Source organism: Merops nubicus, unplaced genomic scaffold (assembly GCF_000691845.1).
Source record: "Merops nubicus isolate BGI_N331 unplaced genomic scaffold, ASM69184v1 scaffold16956, whole genome shotgun sequence".
NCBI classification, from domain to species: Eukaryota; Metazoa; Chordata; class Aves; order Coraciiformes; family Meropidae; genus Merops; species Merops nubicus.
This window is the reverse complement of record NW_008613156.1, coordinates 8,201-27,471: the sequence shown is the minus strand read 5'-3', so window position 1 is coordinate 27,471 and position 19,271 is coordinate 8,201. Positions and strand designations below refer to the sequence as shown.

The 19,271-nt window shown below is 44.3% G+C and overlaps 2 protein-coding genes across 2 annotated transcripts in view; one reads left to right on the top strand and one right to left on the bottom strand.

Annotated features, from left to right (window-relative positions):
• RARS2 (arginyl-tRNA synthetase 2, mitochondrial) overlaps window positions 1-10,732 on the top strand; it is a gene marked incomplete at its 5' end in the record, with an annotated part of 32,085 nt that extends 21,353 nt beyond the window's left edge. The window contains 8 exons of the mRNA XM_008941820.1: window positions 89-165; window positions 1,477-1,601; window positions 5,706-5,773; window positions 5,873-5,982; window positions 6,521-6,616; window positions 8,472-8,546; window positions 9,438-9,501; window positions 10,638-10,732. Coding sequence (XP_008940068.1) covers window positions 89-165; window positions 1,477-1,601; window positions 5,706-5,773; window positions 5,873-5,982; window positions 6,521-6,616; window positions 8,472-8,546; window positions 9,438-9,501; window positions 10,638-10,724 — 702 coding nt within the window. The remainder of the gene's footprint in view (window positions 1-88; window positions 166-1,476; window positions 1,602-5,705; window positions 5,774-5,872; window positions 5,983-6,520; window positions 6,617-8,471; window positions 8,547-9,437; window positions 9,502-10,637) is intronic.
• Window positions 10,733-13,295: 2,563 nt separating this feature from the next.
• The window catches only part of SLC35A1 (solute carrier family 35 (CMP-sialic acid transporter), member A1), a 12,358-nt gene continuing 6,382 nt past the window's right edge, over window positions 13,296-19,271 (bottom strand). The window contains exons 3-7 of the mRNA XM_008941819.1: window positions 19,188-19,271; window positions 18,310-18,376; window positions 15,178-15,354; window positions 14,659-14,793; window positions 13,296-13,426 (exon numbers count right to left, since the gene is read on the bottom strand). The exon at window positions 19,188-19,271 is cut by the window's right edge and continues 90 nt beyond it. Of these exons, the coding sequence (XP_008940067.1) occupies window positions 13,296-13,426; window positions 14,659-14,793; window positions 15,178-15,354; window positions 18,310-18,376; window positions 19,188-19,271 (594 nt within the window). The remainder of the gene's footprint in view (window positions 13,427-14,658; window positions 14,794-15,177; window positions 15,355-18,309; window positions 18,377-19,187) is intronic.

Sequence of the window (19,271 nt, the reverse complement as noted above, 5' to 3'; positions counted from 1 at the left end):
GTGTGTGTGTGTGTGTGTGTGTGTGTTAAAAGCTAATCCTTATCAAACTTGGGAATGTTTTCTGATATGCACCAATTCTTCTCCCTAGACAGATAAAAGTCAAAGTACTCACTTTCAACATTTGTTCCAAATACTGAAGCTTATGGGTTACAACTGGGCAGAAAGGTATGTATTTATGAATATTAATTATAAACTTTTTTTTAAAGAATGGGTAATATGTACATTAACATTTCAATGGAGTGCTCTTTTGAAAGGACCCCTCTGACTGTGTCCACCTACCACCATGCTGTAGCACACATCATGTAGGCATTTTGGGTGAAACTGCACTACAAAACATGATGTGGATGTGCTACTAATGAACTCCAGAGTGCAAGAGGACATTTGGCCTGTAGGACCCAACTAATGCTAGTTCAACAAGGAGGAAAAACTAAAGAAACAAGCCCTCTGAATTGTGTGGTACAGTGTGGACCTCAGGTTCTCAGCACCAACTTTTTCATTCTATACATCTGCTCCTGCTGGTCAGCTATATTTGTGAATGGAGGCATTGCCATGGGCTCAGGATGTAGAAAGTAGCCCTCTCTCATTTAACAGGTCTTTCATATGATGTAAAATTGCTTGATTGATGTAAAAATGGGAAAAAGGGAAAACATCTGTCAGAGACTTTGTGGCTTCTGTAATATTGTATGAGCACGTATTAAATGATGACTTCTTGAAGTATGATACTTTAGCAGAGATACGAATCTGAGTTTGAATCCTGCTTCAGGCTTGAAATATCTGTTGCAGGGAGACGTATCCCTGCTGTTACTCCCTGTAATTACCAGTCTGGTTTGCAGTCTGAGCAAAGGTCAGTAAAGGATCTGCAGACTAAATCATATTCCTTTCTGACAGACTGCATGGTTTTTGTGATTAAATACAGGATTTTAGCCTTCAGGAGTATTAGTCTGCCTCCTTTCACAGTGCTTAAGGTTGCACTGAAATTACCTTAGGTTATGGATCCAGAATAATGCTTGGGATTATTGTGAGCAGAAGCAGTGAATGTTTTATTACTAGCAATGATTAATTATACTTTTAGTTTAATGTAGCCACAACAGAAATATTATGGCTCCCTTTCTAATCTTATTAACAGATCTGTGTTGCCACAGTAATTTGATCTGTTTATGTCCTGCCTCTCCTCAATTTATTGCAATTTATTGCATCGAGTCCTGTGTACTAAAGCTAGTGGCAAGAGGGGTTCCTGTGAGCATGCAGATGACCAGGTTATCATAATTCTGATCATAATTTTCCATTATATAATAAGTATGGAGCTTTGGTTGCTGAAATGAGAGTTACTGATTATATCACCAAGCTTCCCATGTTAGAGAGCTATTTATTCAGCTGTTATTGCTGCTTCCTGGTAAGAGTCCAGCTCTGAACAAACACTGCAAACATTTCTCTTTATTAAAATGTAATTTTAGGTCCTGCTGCTTTTCAACACAGGTGCCAGCATGTGTCTTTCGGTCTAGTTCAAGGGATGAAGACTCGGAGAGGAGAAGTAATTTTCCTGGAAGACGTTTTAAATGAAGTTCGCTCAAGGGTGTTACAAAACATGGCTTCTGCAAAAAGTTAGCTATTTCAGGTCTTATTAATTTCTTTTGATGTTCTGTGTTGATCAAAAATGTGTTGTCCTTTCTACCGTTCACTTTTCCCTGCATCAGACTCATTGCCCTGATCTGTGCACTTTGTCCCTCCCATAACATAAACAAAGTTAATCTTTTGCCACTCTGTGAACTTCCCTACATTACAGATTTGCAAATTTTAACATTCACTGAAAGTATTTTATCATGTTTTTTCACTGGGAAGGAAGTACCTCTCCTTGGGGAATGACAGCTGTCTTTTTCTGGAGGAACAAACTAGTCAGTAGTGGAGTTGGGGCTGGAGTTCAGGGAACAGTGAGAGTTCATCCAGTGGATTTGTGGGTCTGACAGTTTTCTCTGGAAAGATTGACCGCAGCTTGCCTGCAGCTACTGCCTTGTCATCCTTCCAGCCTCACGGCTGTTTCCGGAGTGCCCGGGAGGTCACCACTCTGTAGCAGGGTCTGGTGAAGGGGACGTTGGCCTGCACACCGGGGTGGGGCTCTAGAGCTGCTTCCTCTTGACACAGGGAAGATTCGAGCAGTTCCCAGGGAAATGCTGCCCCCTCTCGTGCGTTCCGAACGGAATCAGTGACCTGATGAGGTTGAGCGGTGTGTGCACCTCCCGTGCCGTGCCTCCTCAGCTCCTGTAATCCAGGTAGTTTTGCTTCAGAGTGGACAGGGAGGAGGGAGGGCAGGCAGAATGACAGAAGGGGGACCCTCGGGCCAAACCGGTTTTACAGCAAAGAGGAATGGAGCTTAGAGCTTCAGTTTAAAGGTTGGTGTCATAGCTGAGTGCAAAGCAAACTTCCTTTTATGCCGGGATGAACTGGCGTGGCAGAGGTGCAGAGCCACGTTCCGTTGCACAAGCAGCAGGCAGCAGAGCAGCTAACAGCAGCAATGTGTTCAGGGGGCACTGCAGCATTACCCAGAGCTTATCCATTAGATCCCGAGTCCTACCTGTGCTTGCAGAAATTTCCCCCTTTACATTTGAATTCCTGCTTTACTTCCCTTTTCCTAAATTAGAAATCATAAATCCCTAACTCATAGCAATGTCTTCAGTGTCTGAAAAGTGTTCGGATACACAATGAAAGATAATACAGATGTGTGTGGCATCAAAATGCCTCACTGCCATTGAAAAGATTTTGGCAATGAGGCATCTAACAGCCAGTGCTAGCTTTAAAAAGCGTGCCTGTGTGAAGCTGGAGCTGGTTAGTCAAATACCTTTGTATAAACTCTTTCCTTGCTATTAGCTGTACACAGTTCTGTGTATTTAATTTTATATTATTGACATCCTTTTTCTTTCTGCTCATCTTAATGAATCCTCCTGTCTATGTAAAGCCTATGCACAATGCCCATTTCCTTTGCTACCTTCTCTCAGATAGCTTTGTCTGTGTATCATCAAGCATATAAGGAAAAGCTTGAATTCTGAGACAGTTGTTCTGTTCTGAAACAAATCTCAGTTATGAAATGTAATAATGTAATCTAAATGTATTTGTCTTTCTCAGTGAATATCCAGTCTGGGACTTCTCAGGGTGATGAACTATCCCCATACTTTTCAAGCTTAGTCCTTTCTGACTTTTGTAAACAGCAAAGGTATTAGTATTATGAACTACTCAAAAAGTCGTCTCAGTTGGCTTTGCTCACTTGGCAGAAATAGAAATAGCAAAGCAAAAGACAGGAATCTAAATGTACTAAAACTACACTGCAAAATTGTTTCAGCTCAAGTGGTGCCTTCAACGACGAGCTGAATTCTCCATATTCTGCTGTTAGTGGGAAATCAGCTGGGACAGGAAATCATAAGCTGAACTCTGCAAATTTGATAGATTACATATACCACAATAAAGAAGTGCACTTGGCCCTTACTGAAGTGGAACAGATTTGCCTCATAAAAGGCTGTGATAAGAATCATCCTTTCTCACCAGTGGAGACAAACAGGAAGAGGAGACCCTGGTAGAGCACACTGTGATCTGAGTTTAAAAATAGAAATCCTCACCTTTTTATTAGGCAAGGTTTTGGGTCCAAACATATGTAATTGATTGATTTCTCAGAAGATCCAGAATCTCAAGAGCTGTTATATAGGAAAGTTTACTGTACTTCTGGTGAGCTGGAGCACCAGCTTGGCCCTGTGAGCTTCCCTGTGAGACAGCGCATGAAACAGGCCTTTTGGTGAAGCATGCTGCTTGTCTGCTGAAGAACATCACTTGGGTTGTGATAAAGCTGGAAATAGCTTTGCAGACATGTCTTTGCAGCTGCTGTGAGGATGTTCTCTCAGACTTTTTCAGGTTAATTACTGATAGACTACTAATGATAGACTTCAGTCCATTTGATTACAGGAGCTATGGAGAGGTTCTTGTCATGCCTACACAGGGAGATGGGCAAGTCGTGCCTGACTAGTATAGTGGCCTTCTATAATGGAGTGAATGCATCAGTGGACAAAGGAAGACATATGGGTATCTCCTACCTGGACTTCTGTAAGGCCTTTGATACAGTCCCCCACAACATTCTTACCTCTAAATTGGAGACATATGACTTTAATGGATGGACTGTTAGATGGATAATGAGTCACTTGTATGGCCATATCCGAAGAGTTATATGTCAGTGACTCAATGTCCAAGGTGGAAGCCACTAGCAAGTGGTGCCCCTGAAGCATCTGTACTGGGACAGTATCTTCATCAATGGCATAGACAGTGAGATCAAGTGCACCCTCAGCAAGCTTGCAGATGACACCAAGTTGAGTGGTGCAGTTGATTTGCTTGGACAGGATGCCATACAGAGGAACCTAGACAGGCTTGAGGAGTGGGCTTGTGTGAACCCCGTGAAGTCAACAAGGTCAAATGCAAGGTTATGCACCTGGTCAAGGCTATCCTTGGTATCAATACAGGCTGGATGATGAAGGGATTGAGAGCAGCCCTGCAGAGAAGGACTTGGGGGTACTGGTGGATGAAAAACTGGACATGTGCTGGTAACGTGCACTTGCAACCCAGAAGGCCAACCGTATTCGGGACTGTAGCAAAAGAAGCATGGCCAGCAGGACAAGGGAGGTGATCCTGCCCCTCCACTCTATTCTGGCGAGACCTCCCCTGGAGTACTGTGCCCAGCTCTGGAGGCCTCAGCACAAGAAAGACATGGACTTGTTGGAGTGGTTCCAGAGGAGGGCCACAAAAATGAACACCTGGAGCACCTCTCCTATGAGGGAAGGCTGAGAGATTTGGTGTTGTTCAACCTGGAGAAGAGAAGGCTCTGGGGAGATACACTTCTTCATTATTTAAAGTGAGCTTGTAAGGAAGATGGAGAAAGACTTGTATAAGGGCCTATAGTGATAGGACAAGTGACAACAGTTTCAAACCAAAAGAGAGTAGATTTAGATTGGAAGGAAGAAATTTTTTTACGATGAAGAGTGGTGAGACGCTAGAACAGGTTGCCCAGAGAAGTTGTGAATGCCCCACCCGTGTAATTGTTAAAGGTCAGGTTGGATGAGGCTTTGAGTAACCTGATCTAGTGGAACATGTCCTTGCCCGTGGCAGGGGGCTTGGACTGTGTGATCTTTAAAGGTCCCTTCCAACCCGAACCATTCTGTCATTCTCTAAGTTCAGATTCTTAGAGTACAGTCAGTTAGGGTATCTACAGTGGGTGGTGGGAATACACCTCAATGTACATCTGAATGTTTCATTTTCCATTGGAACAATCTTTCTTTTGACTCTTTTTACCTCCATATCACTTGGAGTTTTTTTATCAGTTTTTCAACAAAATGTGAATTGCCCTGTCATTCTCTTCCTGATTGTAGAGATTGGTTGTCTGAGTCATGAATAGGAATTCAGTGTAGTCTGTCTGGCCTGTTGTAATGAACCCTTCTGACCTTAAAATGTGCATTACACATAGTGGGGGAAGTGGAGGAAAAGCCCATCTGAAAAAGCTGTATCTCAACTTTTAAGAAAGATTTGTATCTTGAACTTACTGCTGCATGTGTCCTGACACATGGTGTATTGTTAGCTCACAGTTTTAGAAGGTGCTGTTTAATTGGCCTCTCCAAGTCTGAGCAAGGGAGTTGTTATGCTACTACGGACTTACTGCTACTTTTTCTGTTTCTCTTCAGCAACCAAAGAGATGGAAGACCCTATGGAGACAGCAGAGAAAGTTGGTCTTGCAGCACTAATAATTCAGGTGAGTCTGAGCTGCATCCTGAGGTGTTTGTATCTTCTGTGAAAAGTTAAACACTGAGATGGAGAGCCATATCTAGGTGACATTAATTTATTGTTCCAGGACTTCCGAGGCCTTTTGTCATCTGATTATCAGTTTAGCTGGGATCGAGCTCTTCAAAGTCGTGGAGATACAGGCATGTTCCTGCAGTACACCCACGCCAGACTCCATAGGTGAGAGGAGCATTTGTATGCAGAAGCACAGCTTGACGTGTATTTGAACCTCATTAACTTACAGTTAAGTCCTTCCCTAAATATGACACACATTCAGTTTTTCAGCAGAGCTGTGAGTTTACAATTGGAATTCCTGAGGCTTCCCTGTCGAGAAAACCAATTAAAATGACATATCCACCTCATTTCCACAGGGCTAAGCTAACTGTCCATGTACTCCCGCCGTCCTAGCAACAGCCTTTCTCCGTGGTTGGTGTCAGCCATCAAGAACAGTGGCCCTAGGATTAAAGAAACTGATACAAAAACCTGAATGCCTGTACTTGTAAAATACATCAAAACACAGAACTTAGGTGGTTTTGGCTACCACTGTAGCTAGTGGCTTTTTTTAACATTCTGTTACTTCCCACTGTTGGTAACCGAGGTTAAAAGCAGATCCCTTCCTTTTGACTCAGGTCAAACACCCAACACATTTAATTATTTTTTTTTAAAGTAGGTTAGTTTTTTTTAACTCAACATTCATTTTTCATTCTTAACATTTTAGTTTGGAACAGATGCATGGGAATGAGCTGCTACCTGATGTTAATGTGGCATGCTTGCAAGAGCCAGATGCCATCTCTGTTCTTCAGCATCTTCTCAGGTTTGTCTGGTTTTCTTTCCAAATATCAGTTCCCTTAAAATAAACATCTGGATTTGCTAGCAGCCTGTTGAGCAGACACAGACTGTATGATAGTAAGAGAAAAATAGTGATTTCAGGCAATGGCTTGTCTGTTGGGTCATACTGATTGCAACAGTAGCCTTCACCTGAAGTCTTCATGGACTTTAGAACCCATATGAGAGAAAAAGCAATATTTGGAACATACTCAGTGTACATGAGCCTCTTAATTATTTCTTGTCTTCACAAAAATATGTTAAGCTCCCTATAAATATTAGCTGCATATTTGCTTGGTCCCTCTTGTTCTGTTTTTGTCATGTGGGAGCAGGGAGAGGAAGTGCTCCTGGGTGATGTGAAATGGAGTATGTGCTTGCACATTCAGGAGCTCAGCATCCTTCAGAGCTGCTGAACACACTGAATTCCTGTTAGCAGCAGTAATGTCCTTCATTAATTCCATTTTAAAAGCTGAGCAGTTTCCTATTTCATAGGTGTGTAATTAAAATCTGGAAATAGAGTTGTCTATGTTGTGCAGCTTGTGATGGAGTTGGAAGTAACTGAGGCTTTAGGAATTCCTAGTGAAAGGTCCTATGGTACTGCATTGTGCACTGTGCAGTGCCAGAGAGAGAAACTCCTTTGGCCACACTAATTTTTGCTTGAGGGCATCTGTTTAAATGTCCGAGTATTAAAGACTTCAGAAAGTCATGTCAGAGTCCCAGGTGGCTCCTTTCAGACTGGAGCTGTAGGTTGCTGAGTCCTGCAGTCAACTGGAATTGCCTGAAGAGGTCTGCCTGCAGTTTATCATATGTTACGTGCTCCTTTGAGCTACAGCAAGACCAGCCAGCACTCTAAATAAGACCAGTAGTATCTTATTTATCTTGTGCCGTTGGATTTCACAGACACCTCCCAATTTGTTCCCTGATTTTGATCAGATTGGTGTATAGCTGCCTGTGTTGCGCGTGAAAAATGACAAGGGTTATCAGAGCTCACTCCCCAGTTCTGGCCTTTAAAAGAGGAAGACCCCAGGGAAGTTCAGCTTGAGCATGTTGGTGGGGATGGGCCTGGGAGGAAGCCCACTCCCCACTTTGAAACTTAAATCTGTTCAACCTCAGAGGTGTTGGTAGCTTCTTGCAAGCTGTGAGAAATAGGATGTGCTCAAGTAGACAGCAGAACCCATGAGGAAGTAACATGGATCTCCATGACTCTGCCTGTATGCCTTGCATAAGTCAATTTTATTCCAGGATTATGTAAGCCCATTTTGGTTTTATTTTTTCTAATGTTATAAGATTGCCTGTAGCAACTTAGAATTCTAAGCTGCATTTGCTGAAGACAACACCCTCTAAGGGACTGTTTTGACTGCCTCGGTTATTTAATACATGGGTTTTGCTCCTAGGAATTTACAATTAGTGTTGAAATGTAAAACCAGATATAATGTTCCAGGAGCAGATCTAGCTCTTGCCTCTCTGGGCTCTGCCATCTATAGTGTTTGCATGATGAGGAACTGTCCTGGTTTGGGGTAGAACAGAACTACTTCTGTTCAGTGATTTTACTTTTCAGCTAAAGCTCTTTTAATTAACCACACCTTCTGAAGCTAACAGCAGGTCTGGGGGCAGCCCTGACCCTAAACTGTGACAGGAACAGAAGCAATCTCCTTCAGTAATAAGGGAATGAGGAAGAAATAATAAATTATGTGCTTAGGTCTGGTTCAGAAGATTATTTTTTTTTTGTTGTTAATTCTGCAGTTGTGGTTGTGTGTTTTGACTTAAGCAAGTCTGATGAGCCTTATATCTGAGTACACCTTCCTACCACTTTAACACCAATCCATCCTCCTCTTTCTCCAAAGGTATGATGAGGTCCTTTATAGATCTTCTCAGGATCTGCAGCCCAAGCACATTGTCAGCTACCTCCTCACACTTAGGTAAGGTTTTTGCTGACACTGGTGTCTGTCTCTGGTGAGGACAGGTCTTACTGAGCTGGCTCTGCAGCCCTCACACCTCCACTGCTTTGAAGAGCAAAAATAGTGAAAAGATGTAAATTTGTGGGAGAATTTCTCTAGAGCAGGAAAGGTATAAAGTAGGATAGCAAATAATATAATAAATAGTAGAGATTGAGGTTGGAGCCAGGAGTCTTCTCAGAAACTAATTGCTATCAAGAAAAAAGGATCACTGGCTGTAACCCCGCATCTGAACCCCAAATTATGCTGGTCTAATCATATCTTAAAGAGCAAATCTTAGTTGATAATATGCTCTCAAGTCTCAAAATTTCAGTTAGGAAATTTTATCCAAACCCCTTTAGCTACGTGTTGAGAGGAACAAAGCATATTATTGCTCTTAAGTTACACTGCGTGCGTGACCAACATGGGGAGGGGCCCCACAGGGACCTGTCTGATTTAACAGCACAGTGAAACATGGGAGTGGACTTACTGGGGGAAGGTGTGTAGCTTGTGTGTGGGGAGGGCTTGAACAAGTCACAGAACCTTGTATAAGAAGTCACGCGCCTTTGGAACGATAGGGCAGATCTTTCCAGACTAGTTATGGGGTGGATTTGGGGGGGAGAGGGGTAAGGGGAGAGATTGTTTGGGGGTTATTTTATGAGCATTAAGTTTTTGATGGCGTGCCCTGATGACACACAGGCTACAGAAAACCATGTCCTCCCAGGGATCAGACAGGTGAAAGAGGACGGTAGAAATAAGTCTGTGGCACGCCGCGCTTGTGGCTCTTCCAGTTCCGCCGCTTTCTGTAGCCCGGTGTGCTGCTCTTGTGGAGAGCCTTGCTCATTCTCACCCTTCTCACCCCGTTTTCCATTGCAGCCATCTTGCAGCCGTGGCTCACAAAAGCCTCCCAGTGAAAGGCAGCGCCCCTGAACTAGCCCAGGTATGGCCCAGTGTCGTTCGCGGGTGGAGCCAGTGCAGGGAGCCGGGGCTGCTGCTGCAGGACCCCGAGAGCGGCACCGCCTGCCGAAGCAGCGACTGCAGAATGCTCCGTAGGGAACGTGCTCTGAACCCAGACAAACCCCTTCTCATCACCTTTCCTTCCCAGCTTTTTAAAAGTAAACATTTGAGCATTTAAATCACAGGTTTCCTTTAGCGGTTGTGTGGGGAGACAGAAGTAGGAGAGAACTGAATCTGTCTTCTCCCTCTTGCCACTTACACATCCCAAGTTGTCTATATGGCTTCTAGCTGGTAACTCTTAATATACAATCCCAAATAGATGCAAATTATTTTCTACTGATCTTCCAGGCAGTGTTTGACCCCTTAACTGCACAGTAAAATGATACACTAATTACCCTGCTTTCCTTCTTCATCTATTTCAAAAGCAGTTACCTGCCTGATTTTGGTAGTAAGAAATAAGTATTGAGCTGTGTTGTGAGGGGAAAAAATGGCAGTGGAATTGATGGAGCTGCACTGTGTAGTTGAGCTTAGATGCTGTAGGTATTCCTGCCTTTGAAGACAGTCCAAGCTACAAGGAAAATTTCAGTTCCTTACCCTGTAAAAACAAGTATTTCTAAACATCTTACAATGTGACAGTTTTCAAGAACTGCTTTTTTGGAGCAAGGTTGATAGATCCCTTTCCAAACATCTGGCTGTGTGACAGTTAAGACATTGACAAGGAAGAGTAAATTTTTCCAAGCAGCCCATAGTTGCTTGACAGCTTCTAAAGCAGGCACAGGGAGAGGAGGGATCCCAGCAGCATCATCAGGCTGTAAAGCCTGTGGTGCATGAGAGATTTTTCCCCTTTTAATCATCGCTTTTTTACGGGCATGGCCTCTGGTCACTCTGTCCTGCGGGTACTGGACTGTGTTGGACACCCCTCTCCAGCTTCCCTTTGGTGACAGAAGCGTCCCTCTGCTGACACTGCAGCTGGTGCGAGTTGTGCCCAGCACTGGTGGGTTACTCAGCACTGGGGCCGCCCACGTGGGGACAGAGCAGTCCCTCGGAGGGGCTGTCCCGGCCCCGGGCCCTGTTCCGCAGCGGCAGTGCCGCCAGCCCACGGCTCTTCTTCTTTTCCAGGCGCGGCTCCGCCTCTTTCAAGCTGCGCGCTCGGTGCTGGCCAGCGGGATGCGGCTCCTCGGCATCACACCCGTAACGCGCATGTAACGAGGCTGCGCCCAGCGCGGTCACACCTCCCACTGAGGGGGTACTTTTTATCCCAGATAAATAAACAAATGAATAAGCAGATACCTTCCTGTGAGTCAGTGCTAAGGCAGGCCGGACGCTCCGTGGCCGTGACCGCAGGGTCGCTTTCTGCCCGGCACGTAGCAGGAGCAGTGTGCTTAGGACACCGGTGCCCCCGGTACCCGTGGCAGAGACCCGGTCTCTGTGTGCCATGCAAACACAGCATCTGCCAGCAGCGGAAGCAGTGGTCACCGGGCTGCCCTCAGCGGGCACGGTTCTCCCCTTCTGCAGCTGCCCCTGCATACTTGGGCCTAGTGCTCCAGCAGCCATGGGTGCCTGGTGTGCTGTCAGAGCTAGTCGGGACATGCCAGGGAATTTTTTCGTGTGTGTTTCCTTAAGTAACACAAGCCAAGACCAACGGCCAGCTCTGTCACATCCTGTTCCTCCATCACGCCGATGCGGTGACTGGGCAGAGGGTGTTTGCTGCCCAGCTGGTGGAACAGGAACTGCAGTGCTCCCTCAGCACGCTGTACGTGCAGCCAGACGTGGCAGGTGCTGCTGGGCACCCCTGAGCCATCACACTGCTGAAGAGAGGTGGAGCATCATGTGCAGGTGGCTGCTGCAGCCTCTTGAAACACCTGACAATACTCCCTCTACCACCACCAAAAGCCTTAGCTCACCAACGTGGCACTTTGGTGGGCCACTGTTCTAGATGCACAGAATGGTTGGTGGAAGGCAGAGGAGCATCCGCTCCCACCAGAACAGAACGTAAGCACATTTTACTGCTGTGGTTCAACATGCCCAGCTGTCACACAAAAAAAACCCCACTGGTTAACACAGGTCTGAGGGATTGATCTGAACTCACATGGCCCTGTACTCTGCACTGGTGAAGCCACATCTCAAGTACAAGAAAGACATCAAGGTGCCGGAGCAGGTGAAGGGTGACTAAGCCAATGAAGGGTCTGGAGCACAAGTCTTATGAGGAGAAGCTGAGGGAGTTTATCCTGGAGAAGAGGAGGCCGAGGTGAGACCTTATTGTTCTTTACAGCTACCTGAATGGAGGCTGTAGTTAGTAGTCTCTTCTCCCAGGTAACAGGACAAAAGGAAATGGCCTCAAGTTACACAAGGGGTGGTTGAGGTTGGATATTAGGAAAAAAAACTTCACTGCAAGGGTTGTCAAGCACTGGAACAGGGGGCCCAGGGAAGTGGTTGAGTTACCGTCTCTAGATGTAATTAAAGGTTGTGTAGACAGGGTGAAGTTCTGGGGTTAAACCTCTAGTCCTGAATGAGGTTTGGCATACAGATGATGTCCCCAACCAGGCAAGAAACACCCTCCTGCTGGGTTTTCACCCAGGGTCTGGCACTGTGGATCTTCGGTTTACAGTGTAGTGGCAGATGGAAGACTCTGGCTGTTACATTTGTGACAGAAGGAGAGCATCGACAGACGTCAGCAGAAGACAAGGTCTTAGGGACATGGTTTAGCAGAGAATGTCTTTGAGTTAGGTTAATGGCTGGACTCAAAGATCTTAAAGGTCTTTTCCAACCTCAACGATTCTATGAAGTTAACCTGGATATAAACTTGGATATTTGACTCCCCTTTGAATGTAAATGAGTTGCCCCAAAACACCTATGTCAATTTTCCCTCAATGCAGAGCTGCAGTTTCTGGAAGGCCTCAGAAAAGGAGGGAGGAGGTTGAAATTACATCACTGGCACTCAGAAAGTAAATCAAAGCCTAAAGCGCCTTACAGGAACTAGTTTCAAGTGTCACTCTCTGTGCACAGAAAGGTAAAAATCTTCTCATCTGACACTTTGAGCGAACTCATTCACACTTAAGCCAGAGATACAAGGACACATACAAACCTGTGTAACTGGGGTTTGACAAAACAGAACAGAAGATCCCTCTACCAGCTACAGCAGGTATAAAAAAACATCTGAAAAGTGAAAGAAAGTCCACAGCTTAAAACCCCCACTCTCATTCTGACATTTTAAGCTGAACAGCAAGTGCTACTTGTAATCACATCTAGGTAGGCAATGCTTGGAAGCACTGTTATTCCTGGGGGGGCTGGGTCATCTCATACATGTCACCCAGAAGAGAAACTTCTGTCATTAAACTGCAACTTCCAGCTAGTTTAAGAGAAAATGCTGGCAGTAACTGCTCTTTTTAATAGATTTTTACAAAGCTTTTGGGCATTTCTGCCTTCAAAGGGCAAGACAGTTTATCAAATACACAAAGAACCAATTTCCCCCCATTATTTACATTATGTACAATTGGGTGTTCAGTTCCTTCGTGCTGCTTTCCTTGGACACGGGACTCCAGCATCTGACGTGAATGAAGAATTCCCTTGATGATAACATGCCCATCCAGCTCCTTGGTGGTGATGTAGGCCCCAGTGTCAGCCACTGGGAACTGTGTGTCAAACAGAACTAACTTCTGCTTTTAGTCTATCCCACTTAAACCACTTCATGACTAGCTTAAGGCTAATTTTTTAAAAATCCAGGGTTTTTTAAGTCCATTTTTTCTCTCATCCGTCCATCCATTTTTCTAGACAGTGTCACACAGTTGCAAGTCTCTCTTTTGAGCTCTTAGTCTCTGATGGCTGGATTTTTGTGGTGTCTTGTCGAGGTAATCCATAGAGGTAAATAGAAACACAGACCAGGAGAGCACCCAGGGAGAAGGTAATAGCTGAAGGAAGACAAATAGTTTATTTAAATAAACACCTCCATATAAAAAGAAACCTTCAGAAGACAGCTCTGTAAGTTATGATGATATCTGAATGGCAGTATTAAAGTTACTCTAAACAGAACAAGCTGCTAAATGACAGAATCATAGAATGGTTTGGGTTGGAAGAGACCTTAAGGATCACCTAGTGCTGATGCCCCTGCTATGGGCAGGGACACCTCCCACTAGACCAGGCTGACAATTCACAGAATCCAAACTCAGCCTCTGTCACCAAGACCTCTTGAGTGTTTACAATCCCCATGCCATTTCTATTAGTCTCATACCAGCAGGAACATGGTGCAGTCAGAAAAGCAAGTGTGAAACATCTCCTGCAGTTCCAGGTGCCATCCAACAGGCTTACATTACAATAAACTTAGTGATAAAGACACAGTGGGCATGAGAAGTAGCCTGTGATAAAAGATTTTGTTTGCCTTTCCACAGCTGTACAGGCTTAAGGAACACCATTAGTGAAGCTTTCACAGAAAGATCACCAGTCCAGGTTTGATTTGGGTCAACCATCAAGAAAATGTTCTGCCCAAGTGAGTTTTTAAAAATCCTCTGTAGCTGGTGCACAGCCCAAAGCAATCCGCCATTTGCTCTCAAAAATACCCCCCCGTCAGTCACGACACCAGCTGCCGCTGGGCTCGGCTCGCTCTCACGCGGTGCGTCCGCAGCGGGCAGGGAAGGCAGAAGCCAACGCAGCGGTGCGTGTGGCGTCACGGGGATGTGTGAAGCCCTCACAGAAACAGCTGAGGAAGTAATTAGGCACTGGCTGTACTAAAACCAACGCAAAATGATAACTTATCAAGGGCAGTCCCAGGTGAACAGACGTACTGCACACTGGACTGCATCAGGAAGTGATTCAAACTCCTAAGCCGGTTAAATCAGAAAGAACCTTTCTGCCTCAGGCTGTAGAATGCCCCTGAAAGAACAAACTGAACGCCTTTGAGAGCACATGATCATCAGTGAGCGCCTTATGTGACACAACAGAGGTTACACATTAGTTCATAGAGTCCTGGAGAAGACTAAACTAAACACAGAAAAATTCAAAGGCAGCACGAATGACCACTTTGGTATTAACAACGTACAGCCAGCTGGCAGAAAGAAGGAAGAAAATAAAATCCCTCAAAACACTTTTAAGCAAAAAACAGTGTTGACTACATGGACGGTCAAATCAAAGGCAAAAAGGCACTTACTGATCTGGAGGCCAAAGAGGATGACTGATGCCACAGTAGAAAGAACAATAGCTGCTGCTGCAGAAAAGCCTTTCATAATGTTATCTGTGTACTTAACCACGACCGACGTGTAGAGGCCACCTACACTGGCGAGAACTGGAAAGGAGATAACATGTTTCTATTAGTGAACGTGCAGTAGGTCACTCCAGAAATTACGTGTTTTACTCCACTTGTGTACTCCTTGTTGGGGGCACATCATCCTATTAGATGATTTAATGCAACATTCAGCAAAATGGGATGTCTGTGCGGTATCTAGTAGACGACTAATTTAAAGATGATCTTACTCAGTTACACAAACTGCTGTTTCAGCACAATTTTAAATTGACCAAGTGAATAATTTCCAAGAAAACGATACTTTAAACTAAAATCCCTCAGAACACTTTTAACTGTGTCAGACTGAATTTGTAGCTTCACGCAGTCAGTTACATCATGGCTAAAAAAGCAAAACAACGTAAGACCCTAAAACCACAAGATACTTACAGATGACAAACCAGACGTAGTGGGTATAGCCATAGAAAAACCCTTTCTCAAGAACCTGGGCTCCGTCTGACATGTACACACCAAATAAGGTCACCACAATCCCAGATAAGTACATCTGAATATTCCTCACCCACAAGGAAGTATCTGAACTCTTTAAGACCTTCTCAAAATAAACTCCTGGAGAAAAAAAAAAAGTTTCAGTGAGCTGAAGCATCATCATTAATGATTCATGGTTCATGGTGCTCTACAGCCAGGCAAGACTACTTGGAGGCGTTTTGCCTCACACCTGATATTTTACCCCCAGGACAGTATTTATGTATTTCAGTATCATGTAGAATTTTTCTTCCTCCACTGGGATACTTCACAGTACAAAATTAAAACCAGGGGTGGGCTCCACTTTCTCAGTACCAAGACTGACAACGCCTTAGAAGCCTTGTGCTTGCAGAGCACTTGGCAGAGTGGTGACGTTCTGAAACCACATCTTCAGGGGATTACGAGAGCAGATCAAAACCAAGGCCTTCTGCTAACTGAAACTACAAACTGGTTTTGAGGAAATGCAATTAATTTTAATATAATGCTCTTGTTCATAGTGCCATGCTGATGAGTATTACTTTTCTGTTCTGCTTTACTGAAATTCCCCAAATACTTTCTCAGCATTCTCCTTGGGAAGTGTACATCAGACTAGAAGGGTGACATTTGATGAGGCCACCGCTACCTGCCTTGGTAGCCACTGCTCCCACATCAGGACTCCTGATAACCTCTGGAATCTCCTCTGCATTTCAAAACAGAGAACAGTTTGTAGGACTTGGATCTTCTCAGTCACTTCCATCATCTTCTGGTGCGAGCCCTACTGACTGGAAGTTTATTGCTGATTAATGTCACACAAGGTCATTCATACGTTATGAGAAAAGTACATGGAGCTGACAAAGGGTCCACAGAAAAGACCTCTGTGGGTTAGAAGCCCTGGGCACACACTCCTCCTGAAATCCCCAAGCTGGCTTCAAGGAAGGTTTTACTACTCTTTTATTCATGAAAAATGCTATTTATAATTTAATAGCAGATAGTAAATATTTATTCTGATTAAATTAGAGAACAGATTTATATTTCAGGGGTTCAAACAATAATCACATAATCACAGAATATTAGGGGTTGGAAGGGACCTCCAGAGATCATGGAGTCCAACCCCCATGCCAGAACAGGACCATCTAGTGTAGGGCAGGTCACACAAGAAATATCTCATATGAATATGCATTTTTGGAGTCTAAACAACAAGATCAACAAAAAAACCCTAGTATTGGTAATGACTGCAGTGCTTAAAAGAATATACAGTAATCTGTCTTATGATTTCTGCCTGCTGAGAAGACCCACAGAGCCCAACCAGCTGTAATCAAATTTGGAAAAATTTGATGTACCAGACATTTGGCTTGAATATGAACCATACTTGTACATTTTATGAAGAAAACATTAAGCAAACCACTGAAACTATGCCTTCAGCTTTCTGAAAATGCAGAAGAAATCACTCCACTAAGCAAGGTGAAGGAAAGAATGGGTGCTGTTACTCAAGTTGCAAAAGATCTGCCATTACATATTTGTTCAGTGCTTTTATAAGCATTTTTGGGCCCCTGGACACTTGGAAATTATCACAGCAAAACCTTATTTTCCACCTCTGATGGACAAAACCACATAACTTTTTTTACTTTGCTGGAATAGTATAAACTGCTTAATAAGGTCAGTCCAGAAACTACAGGTTCAATGCCAAAGTAATTTCTTTATATGGGTGTGGGAAAGAAGCAGCAGAAAGGAGTTTGAATAGGGTTTATGTTTTCAACATGTGAAGCCCCAAGGGCACAAGGAGCTCCACAGATTAAATACTCCGTTCTCTCAGCTGCCTCATAAACACCCAAGCTGCAATCCTTTTGTGAGAGAAAAAAGCCCCATGTGTCTTAAATCCTCCAGAGCTGCCTGCATCAGCCCTTTCAATGGCCTGAGTCTGCAGACCTTTAGAAGCACAGCTGCCTACCAGTGTTATCAGAGAAATCTAGAGAGCTTTCGAAGACTCTGAAGGCCTCACTGTGAATGCTGTATTTTGTCTCATGGCTTGGGAGCAAGTACTGAAATGAGTAAATTTATCACCCTACAGGAAAAGCTCTACACAGTCTTACTTAGTATGTTGGCTTCAATGTGCCCATTTCAGTGAAAAGATACCAAACATGAACACCCCCTCCTCCCCCCAACCAATCAGAATATTTTCCATGAGTAACAGGCGTGTATGCAGAGCACAAGATTATTCTTGTATGATTGTATGGTACCAGAGGTGGGTGATAATACCTTATTTTCTTAGAGAGGGAGGGGGAAGAATCCAGTTTACAGCGAGGGAAATATGGCCCTGCGAGCCAAATTTAAAATTAAGTTGTAATTTGCATTTCCTTATTTCTCAGCACTAGCTCACTTGTCTTCAAGTTCTGGTCTCCTTCTGCAAAAGCTAGATTAAAAACTACTCTGAGAGGAACGGCTGGAATGATCTTAAGTCTTTTCCAACCAAGACAATTCAGTTTTGTTCTATAACCAGCATTTCATAGAACTAAACCAAACCAAAAATCCTTTATGCAGTTAATCTAGCCTTCCTGCTACTCATCTTCCTCTCTGCCTTACTCACGCTGCCTCTGCACCAGTTAGATTGACCACCCACAGGACTACAGCAATGTGTATTTCAGGGCTGAGAAAGTGCAAGAACTAAGTGACAAGCTCAGTTCCCCTTATAAAAAAATGCAAGTATAAATAAGGGAGTGATTCACTGCAAAGCCACCTTTATAAAATTGATGTACATTAATTAATTGTATGGAATGAGTCATTATGGATGTTCCCTACAGTATTATTCTAGGCATTTAAAAGACACTTCCACTTGCAGACTGTCATGTAAAACCAATAGTATGTGATCCTAGTCATTGGCTTGACAACTGGAGTAATCATGTCACAAATATGTCATCATTACTGCAAGTGGAAGGTAATTAAGGGCAGAGGGAATAAAGTCCTTTTTTATCTTCTAATCAACAAAGACAGTTAACTAATGTAGACTGTTCTGTTTCAAACATCCCGAGTTCTCTGGTTCTTTTGATGTGACCTGCACCATACCTGCAAATCCTGAACACAATACAGCAACAGCAATGGCTCCAAACCCTAGCCAAGGATTCTGCTCCACCTGCAACATCAACCATTATTTTAAAAGGGAGGCAACATTTCAGTAAGTGACAATGATCAACTCCAGAGCTACTCTGTTAAGTACAGCAAAATGGCTGGCATTTCATTACCATGGAAAATGTACTTGCTTAGCGAGGGCTGTCCTTCTGATTAGCCTGGCGTAGCTGCATGGTTTTTCACGCTCTACGTGTCCCCTTACCACCCCTTGCCATGCCCAGAGGCACCGCCTGCTTGGCTGTGGCCAGTCTTCCCAGCTGCACGACCTGCCTCTCCCACTAATGCTGCTGACCAGCAGCTAGGACCTAACCAAACAGAAGACACTCGTTCCTAGAGCGGGATGAGGTCAGTGCCTCTGAAGGGTGTGTTTGAATGACGTACCCACACCCACCAGGCACTGGAGTTTCACTACTAGTGCCTCCAAGCTTTCCAATTCCAAGTTCTCTGCTCCAACAATTTCAACGGTACCAGAGCCAACTGCTGGACACGCTGTATTGCTCAGATCCTCCTGTGCTGGTACGCGAGACCAATTACGACAGCTGTGGTAATTTCTATTAACCGTAGGAATCGGTTGCCTTTCCAGTGAGCGAGGCCGGAGCAATGCCGCAGGCCTGCCTGAGCTGGCACACAGCACACAGGAAAGCCAATGGTAAAACTGGCCGCTATGTTGTAGATGAGGCGGGTGGAAACAGGGAATGGAAACTGCTATGTGGAGCGTAAGAGACCTCACCTTAATCCCAGCTGCTCTGAAGTGAAACACAAACCATAATGCGATTTATTTTTCATTGGAAAGTGGCAAAACGTGAACGCCTTACCTGTACTTTGGTGGCCTGAGCAGGCTTCCACTGAACAAGGGTAACACCACCGCACAGCATGAAGACAGAGAACCACTGCAGCTT